The following is a 9,067-nucleotide window of genomic DNA, read 5'->3' as shown; positions in this document are numbered from 1 at the left end:
GCAGAAAGAATCAATAAGAAATTATAATCCTAGTTAAATGTTTAGACGCTGTTCGACAAAACTTAAGGTAAGGTAGGCAGACTTTAAGGCAGTGCTTGTCCAACTTGGGCTGCAAGCCGAACAGACTTTATGCTAATAATTATAAATCTGGCTAGGCAAGAGAAATCATGTTTTTTCTCTGTAAACAGCTGTTCTTGAACAGGGTTGGTCTCAAAACAACACAGTTAACATCACCACAGCAACACCACCCCAGAACCCAACAGTCATCAGTGCCACACACCTGAACACACCAGTCAACAGTGCAACGCTCAACGACACAACTACACCGGTTTGCCAAAACGGGGTCCCCATACATGGATTTTGTCTCTGTTCAGAGGATTGGAGTGGACCTACCTGCAGCATTTGTAAAACAATTCAATTTATATTTAAATGTTGATGTGTATTATCTCTTTCGTCAAGCAATATTTCTGTATACATATTTGGTCACATTTTACACTGCAAATTTATGTAAAGATATATTTAGTATATTTGTCTGTAGTATAGACTATAGACTATAGATTGTTTGGATTGACAGCTTATGTTGTACATGTTATTTTAGATAAACCGTCTCTACAAGTACATGTTAAAGGTCCAGTGTATGAAATTTACTGCTCACTCTCCCCCTCCCTTTCGAAGCACTACAGCTGACACAGGACAACTATTTTGTCACGTTTTTGCTTCTTTGCTGAAGGATATAATGTATTTACGATGTGCGCTCTGTAGAGCAGTTTGTCCCATTGGGGCTACTGTATAAACATGGTGAATTCCATGTAAGAGACCCGTGGTATATGTAGATTGAAATAGCTCATTCTAAGGGTAAAATAAACATAACGCTTCATTATAAATGGTCTTTACACACCTTTGAAGACATAGTCATGTATATTATATAGCATTTCTGTTAACAGATACCAAACAAATCACACATTGGACCTTTAAAATGTTTGCAGAATTTACATTTATGTTGAACTATCCATAGGCTCTTTTAAATTGAATGCAGAATTTACATATGTCATATGTTTTACAGCAACTTTTTGCTCTGAAGCAAAAAAAAACACATTTACCTTTCCTCGAACTGTCCTGGGCCAGTTCGCTTCCTCTCGAGAGCTATGTGATGTGTCAACACCTAATGGTACTCATCCTCGTAAAATGCGGTTTTAATGATATAAAAACTACAGTTAATGTTTTTCCGAATGTCTTTTTATTCCGAGTTATAATTTTTCAGCTGGGATTCCACTGGCATCAGCCCTCTGTGACATAACTACTCAGAAGTTTGAAGATCCAAATATTCTAAATTGTAGTTTGTCCTTGGACACCATTTTTGGAAAGGTAAGCAATCAATGTCACTTGATAACAATATTAAATTAGATAAAACTCTATATAATAAAGTTTCTAACTGTTTGTATTACATTTTTCTTTCCAATTAAGATTTCTGTGGCTTCTTTGGCAGATAAAAGGAAATTAGTTTCCAGCACCCAGATCCTCACATCTAAACCAGAAAATCTAACTCCTGACAACATCACAAACGCAGTGAAGATAGCCAACATTCTGCTCTCTGATGATAAATCCATAGAATCAATGGTAATGCATCTTTCATAAAAAATAATTTGTTCATAGAAATTCACTCAAATATGAAAATTCTATCATAATTGACTCCCGACCTCAGCAAACTAAAAAAAATCTAAAACTAAAAATGCCATCATGTACATTTTCTTCCCACTTTATGGTATATGGGGCTTGAAAATGGTAAAGCTTCAAGAAGCACATCCATCACTAAGTAGTCCTGTGGGCCAAATGTCTTCAGAAGCAAAACTATATTTTAAATCATTAAATGGATAGCCCATTTAGTGATATTAAAATGTTTACCGGCAGGTGCATTGTAAAACATTATAGTGAAATTCACTAAACGTAAATAAGTTCATTCCACAAAATAAAAAAAAAATGTTGTCAACTCAACAGCTGAATATTAAGCAGACCTTTGTCTGTATGAGTTTTTAGTTTTGACACGTTAACTCCATTGACGTTAATATCAATAACTTCATATTACATTCATATCACACTAGTTGTCATGTGCGTGTTTTGTCACAAGCGATGTTTCACGAGTTCGCCCTCGCCGATAAACAGCTCCTTGTTGGGATAGATGGTAAAGCATGGGAATGCAGGTTATGCGTATTTGGCGTGTCGTACAGGGAGTGGGCTCCGAGGATCTATCCGAACCCGGAGCACTCTACCCTGCTCAGAGCAAGTGCTCATTTATATGCTTAGGTTCCTCCCGAACGTTGTTAATAAAACATCATGTATGAAGATAGCACGACGGCACATACTAATAATTTGTTTGACTGAAAAGAAATATTCATCATTTTAATTAATTTTGTTGGATTCCCGTACATTTATTACAGTATGTGGGACAATGCTGGATTGTTTTAACCCATTGTCGATAAACTAACCGGGTTGATGAAACAAGACTGGAATTTTAAAATGCACGTTTTACTTGTTCCTATCTTTAATCCGCTTTGGTCTATGTGGATGGTAGTTTGTGTTTTGTTTTCACGGAAGTAGTTTGCATTTGGTATTTTTATCTCACAATGCATCGTAACCTTGTCCGCCTACTTTTCCATGGTTCCGATGAAACAGATAGATAAACTTGGTAATTTGACAATCCCAGGTACAACTTTTTGACCCCACCAAAGACTTGACGAATGGAACAGTGGCTCGGTGGTTAGCACTGTTGTCTCACAGCAAAGAAGGTCCCTGGTTGAACCCCAGCAGGGACGGGAGACCCTTCTGTGTGGAGTTTGAATATTCTCCCTATGTCCGTGTGGGTTTACACTGGATATTATGCTTTCCTCCCACAGACCAAAAACATGTTAGGTTAATTGAAGATTCTAAATTGTCCCTCCAACTTGTGTGGATCAACTTGTGTCGACCAACATCTGTGTGTATCAATTGGTTCTTGCCATTATTATAGCCATAGAGGTTGGAATGGCAGAAGTTAATAAATAAACATTGCCCTCTGAGCGCCAGAGATACAGGTTGTAACCTTTAAAGCTCTTTGTTTGTTGTGCAGGGTATTGTTGTGTCTACAGTAGCTGTGGTCAGTCAGCTCCTGAACACCAATCCTGTGCAGTTCTCTGAAGTCAACCATAATGAAATTTCTAAGTATTAAAAAATGTCACACACACACACACACACACACACACACACACACACACACACACACACACACACACACACACACACACACACACACACTTCACTGCTTGGGCTGGGAATCATGAACAGTATCAATGAGTTATTCATGTGTTAAAGCATTGCACCAATACAGCCATGGCGAAAAAGTTATGCCAGTGAAAGTGATCTTTTTGTATTTACTGATTTTATAAGATGACCCTCCAGTTATAGATTTAGCTTTTAGAAAAAGGCTTTTTATATAAGTGTCTTATATAAATAAAATGCATTTGCCTGTATTTTATAGTGTTGATACTTAGAAATATGTGGAGTTAGGAATCATTATTTTCTCAGAAGTTCTTCTGTGAGTATAGTTTCGAAGAAAACAAAAAAGATATTTTGAATAATGTTGTTAAACTAAACAATAATGGCCCCCATTGACTTGCATTATGAACACAAAACCACATAGACATTTCTCAAGATACTGTATGTTTCACAGAATAAAGAAAGGATTTAGATTTTGGGTGAGCTATACCTTTCAGGAGCTAAATACTTTATGATTCCCATCTCTGTGTACTCCCACAAAGCTCACGACGTATAAATGTCAGCATAATGCTTGAATGTACCGTATATCTGAATTTGTATTGTGTTTGTGTAGTTTAACACAGACTCTTCAGAAAGTCTCACTGCTTGAGGACTTGAAAACATCGCTGGTGCAGCCTAATTTGGCAGTGCAGTCTTTTAAGGGGACAAGTCCAATTCGACAAGCACAGTTAACCTTGTTTAATGGTACGTACACAACAATTTAAAACAATCTTTGGCTGATACTTTAAATATGTGATCTGTAAAATCTCTCTCTCTATATATATATATATAGCCAGGACTAAAAATAAATGTAATTCAATTGTGAAAATGTAAAAAATTGTAACGTAAAAATGTACACATTGTAAAAAGAATTGCAGGGCTTGCACAATTGGCATTATTACTGGCTTTAAGTCATTTTATCTTGCTAATGCGGTAACTTATTATGATTATTATAATTATGATTATTTTCTCATCTACAGAACGGAGTGATACTTTTTTACCTGACAGAATTAAACTGAATTCGAGCCAGAATGTGCCTAAAGGTAAGAAATTTGTATATACATTTATTTCTTGAGTGATAGTGGAGCCATATGGTCTTTCTGTATGGAGTTTGCATACCTCGAGTAAACATCTCTCTCTCTTGTGCGCGCACACTATCCCTCTAGACTCTGTGCCTGAAGATTTGCCTATTCCAAAAGACAAGGTTGACCTGCAGATCAATATCACATTCAGTACTGGTAGATCCAAACACATTTTAACCACAACATTACGTTGAAAATTTAGATATTACATTACTGGTATAAATCTATTTCAATAACCAGACATTAGGCACGATTAGGTAATATCAATAAATCTCTCTCTCTCTCTCTCTCTCTCTCTCTCTAGATTATGATAAAGTTGTCGGGTTTCTTCTCTATGATAGTGATCATTTTTTTCAGTCAAAAAGCTTTAAATCTTCCCTGGATACCAAGAGAAGAGTGCTCTCTGCTAACCTGTTAGAATTTCAAAAATTGGAGCTTCAGTTTGCAGTTAAACCATCGGTGAGCAATCTTCTCTGTAATTTCCAACCTTATCAGTTTTGCCGTACTGTTGGAGTGAGCTTCTTTTTCAGCGCCCAGAAGAGATCTCCTCAATATCTTTAGTATTTCACCTTGACATGAATGAGATTTAATGGAGAGCAAATGGAAACTTTCGCTTAAGTCTTGTACACGTCTCCATTAAAGTTTCAGAAGAGATCGCAACAATGTCACAAACTGAGTTTAAATACGGCTAGTCAAAAGTCAATACTGTTGAAGATCTCAATATGAAGGCTCAAATCTCAAATCTATCCAAATTCAGAAAATGTTTACATTTACTGTACATCTTCATAGTCTTTAAGTATTTGAACAATCGTCTCATTTGTTTCTGTTTTTATTTCTCCTAACAATTTAGGACCACATGAGATTATGCACTTCTGCCATTCCATCTATGGCTATATTATAACAGCATCATATAGCACACACAGCTGAAATCTCCTTAAAAACTTCTGATCAATTGAGCATAAAAATGTTTCTATTGGTCATAACAGCACTGTCAGACATAATAAATGACTAACAAATTGGGGCAGTCCTTCAATTGGGGCTGTTTTTTGTGACACGTTTGCGTGGCAAACAATAATTACATTCATCCACTCATTAAATAAAGAAATGAGAAGTTATGGACAAAGGTGACCTTATTTATCCACATTTGATCTAACTGTCTTTCAGGATGATTCCACATTGTCCCTCCACAACTTTGCATGTGTGTTTTGGAGTTACTCCAAAAATAACTGGAGTACAGAAGGCTGCACGAAAACAAATAATTTCTCGGGCCATGTACATTGCAGTTGTAAACCCTCGGATGAAAAGAATTTCAACTCGCATGAAAAGAATTTTAACTTTGCCATCCTCATGGTAAGCTTTACATTTACAACAAAATCATATTTATTCATTCATTTATTTATTATAGTTAATTCGCAAAATCCTTTTGTTTTTCAAAAATCATGTTTTTATTGTGCATTCCAATAAATATCAATCAAACTGCGGCTGTTTTTTTTTAGTAAGTAATATTAACTAAAACAAATCAGCTAACTAACACAATAAAAGTCCATGAAACATGTTAACACAATAAAAAGAGAAGGGAAGTTGACAAGTTAAACCAAAAGGGAATAAACTGATAATCTAACTGAATTTGATGAGGAAAAATGATTTGAAAAATAAATGATGAAAAGATTCAATATTATAGCAACCATGTTTTTTTATTGAAACCCGAAAAAAACTACCAATCATTTTTATTTATAAATGTATGGTCAAATGGCAACAAAACGTGTTTAGTAGCTGATGTAATCTGTAATATATATTATATTATTACTGATGAAATATATGTTATTTATATATTATTTATGATGTATTGCAGTGATTGACTCTATAAAGCCTTCAACGTAGACAAATAAATGTTTTTAAAAATGTCCTTTTGCAGACTTTCAAGACAAACTATCAATATTCAGAAGCATTAAGTTGGATCAGCATTATCGGCTGTTCTGTGTCTATAGTGGGACTGGCTGTCACAGTGGTTTATCAAATTGCGACCAGGTAAAAGAAAGTTGTAAACAGCTCACAATCATACTTCTCAGGCATTTTGTTTCCAGTTGACCTGCAGTTTATATATTCATATGTTTTCCGGCACAGGAATTCACGAGGTAGCAGCCCTACCCTGCTTACAGTGAACATCTGCTTGAGCATGACCATTTTCTACCTCATCTTCATATTTGGCATAAACAATCCTATCACACATGCAAAAGAGGAAAAATTTATTCCAGAAAATACAATTCCTTCGTCGGATCACAAGCGGTACCCAGACGAGGGTCCCTGCACCATATTTACAGCCTTGATTCATTACTTTTTGTTGGCCACGTTCACTTGGAATTTTCTTTTTGGGATTCATGTGTTCCTCCTCTTCAAAGCGACTATTACTGGAGCACCTGCATGGTTTCTGAAGGTGTCCGTTGCATTTGGCTGGGGTAGGAGACAATAAAAGTTAATACAACCTCAATTTAATTGAAAATAGTGTATAGTTGAGATATGTAATGGCCAAATAGTGTTTAATTGTAAGGACAAATGTAAAGGGATAGTTTAACAACAGAAAACAGAAATGTTATCATCATTTATTCACCCTCGTGTCCTCCAAAACCTGAATGACTCTTTTTTTTCTGTGGAACACAAAAGCAGACATTTTGAGAAAAGTCTCAGTGGTTTCGTGTCAAATGCAATGGAAGTCAATGGGGGCCGGTGTTGTTGGGTTACCAACATATATCTTCTATTATGTTCTGCAGTAAAAAGAAAGTCATACAGGTTTGAAATGACATGAGGGTGAGTGAATAATGAAACTATTTGCATTCAGAAGATTACGGCCTAAACCTTTGCATATGACTGTCCATATACATTTTTTTATCTCAGGGTTTCCAGCTGTCATTGTTGGTATCTCAGTGGGTTCCACTTACAGAATGGATGAGCCTTTAGGTTATCGACAAGAAGAGTTGTAAGTACTACCTAATATAGGGTTTGTCCATGTAGACACTACCATAGTAACATAATGGGTTCTTTAATGTCAGATCTCAGTACTTTCACTTGGTAGAAGTTCACTTGTAACCCTTCCTTTCTTAAGTTGCTGGCTGGCTTCTTCGGACCACAAACAGCAATTTGATTTGAGAAAGCCAATGTTCTGGGCATTTCTGCTTCCTCTGGTAATCATGCTCATCTCAAACACCGCAATGTTGCTGCATTTCTCTCACAACACCTGTAAGACCAACCCTATGTTAAACAGGTACCTAAACCAATTCTCTTCAGATTCATCTATTCATACTTAAGCAATCTTGTTGGTGTCACCCAAAAAGGTTTAAGTGCTCTTGTCTTCTAGATCCCAACAAACTTCTACGAGGAAGAAGCTTCTGAGTAGCTTTACTCTAGCTGTGATGCTTGGTCTGACCTGGGTCACCGGCTACATTTTACTCATCACCCGTGAACAAACTCTCCACTTGATCCTGAGCGTAGTTTTCTGTGTCTGCAACACAACACAGGTGTGAGAATTTTTTTCTTTTCCAACCATTTGCGTGTTGCGCCCGTACAGGCCCGTCAGCCAGCCTGTTATTAAAAATAGAGTCGTGTTGCTGAATTCAACTCATATTACTAAACTTTATGGATTGTTAACATGCAGTGCTTCTATATTCACTTCACATTTTCTTTCCATTCCCAAAGGGCATACAGATATTCGTGTTATTCACACTGAGATCTTTCTTAAAATCAAATCCAGGTTTTCTGAATAATTTGAATGCACCAGACATTGGCCTTCATAGGAGAAACTTCTTTCTATGGAAGGTTAAGTTACCGGAAAGCAGAGAAATCTACACACCTGCAAATCCTGACTCTCTCAGACCACCCGATGTCATCAATGCCAAATAAACTGTTATTTTAAACTGGACATACATTATTGTATATTTATGGTAATGTATCACATATATTGATATTAGATGTTGAAACTGCTGATCACATCAGCTTTAAGGAACTATGTAAAGAATTACCCAGATCTATTAAATTAACTGTGTATCTAAAACAAACAAATAAAGGTTATTCAAAGTTGTATCCATGGCAAACTGATATTATATGTGTTCGGAGTAAGGCATAATGTACAGGCAGCCGGTTGTTATCGCAGAAATAAGCCCGAACAGCGTTAAACTAAGTGGGTGAGATCGGGAAAAGACCACGAGCCGGGACTGGAACTCGGGTCACGAACTTGGGTCGCCCGGAAGCGCTACAGCGCCACATGTCTGTGCACTAACCACAAGGCTATCGGCTCCGATTAAATTGAAACCTTTTATTAGCTCATTTTTATACGGAACGCAGACCTTCCGCGAGGAATAGCCGTTTTCATTAGGTTTTGAGGTAAGAAACGACGTTCAACTGTCACAAACAGGCGATTTGGTTGAATCACTATGTGTTATGAAAAGACATATTTATATTTAATTTGTCAAAAAAAACGCATTCCAAATTATTTGCTGCATCAGGGTTACTCGTTTTGAGAGGTTGTTATCTGGGAATAAACTGACCTGCAAATGTCGCGACTGGCCAATCAGAATCAAGCATTCCAACGAGCTGTGAAATAAATGGTACTGTATACCTTCGTTATAAAACTGCAATGTTAAATACTTCTGTGAAATACGCTTTATCCTGTAATAATAATATTTTTAATAGTAATATTTGTTCAT

At 36.5% G+C, this 9,067-nt stretch overlaps 1 protein-coding gene across 1 annotated transcript; it reads left to right on the top strand.

The window, feature by feature from the left end:
- Positions 1-194: 194 nt before the first annotated feature.
- LOC306902263 (adhesion G-protein coupled receptor G7-like) lies at positions 195-8,443 on the top strand. The gene is made up of 16 exons (XM_079470680.1): positions 195-404; positions 1,064-1,168; positions 1,262-1,365; positions 1,465-1,617; positions 3,104-3,195; positions 3,863-3,993; positions 4,269-4,331; positions 4,455-4,526; positions 4,675-4,829; positions 5,535-5,720; positions 6,286-6,398; positions 6,495-6,826; positions 7,263-7,344; positions 7,471-7,629; positions 7,723-7,882; positions 8,061-8,443. Exons 4-16 carry the CDS (start codon positions 1,615-1,617, stop codon positions 8,262-8,264), a joined length of 1,752 nt encoding a protein of 583 aa, XP_079326806.1. The 5' UTR covers positions 195-404; positions 1,064-1,168; positions 1,262-1,365; positions 1,465-1,614; the 3' UTR covers positions 8,265-8,443.
- Positions 8,444-9,067: the final 624 nt, after the last annotated feature.

Source organism: Barbatula barbatula (assembly GCF_947034865.1).
Source record: "Barbatula barbatula genome assembly, chromosome: 13".
In the NCBI taxonomy this organism is placed as follows: domain Eukaryota; kingdom Metazoa; phylum Chordata; class Actinopteri; order Cypriniformes; family Nemacheilidae; genus Barbatula; species Barbatula barbatula.
The sequence above is the reverse complement of the archived record's forward strand: the minus strand, read 5'-3'. Positions and strand labels throughout refer to the sequence as shown.

Excerpts from the sequence above, each read along its gene's own strand:
- LOC306902263 (XM_079470680.1), top strand. Across the intron at positions 3,994-4,268 it reads ACAGTTAACCTTGTTTAATG|AACGGAGTGATACTTTTTTA; the intron begins GTACGTACACAA and ends TCTCATCTACAG. Across the intron at positions 4,527-4,674 it reads CAATATCACATTCAGTACTG|ATTATGATAAAGTTGTCGGG; the intron begins GTAGATCCAAAC and ends CTCTCTCTCTAG.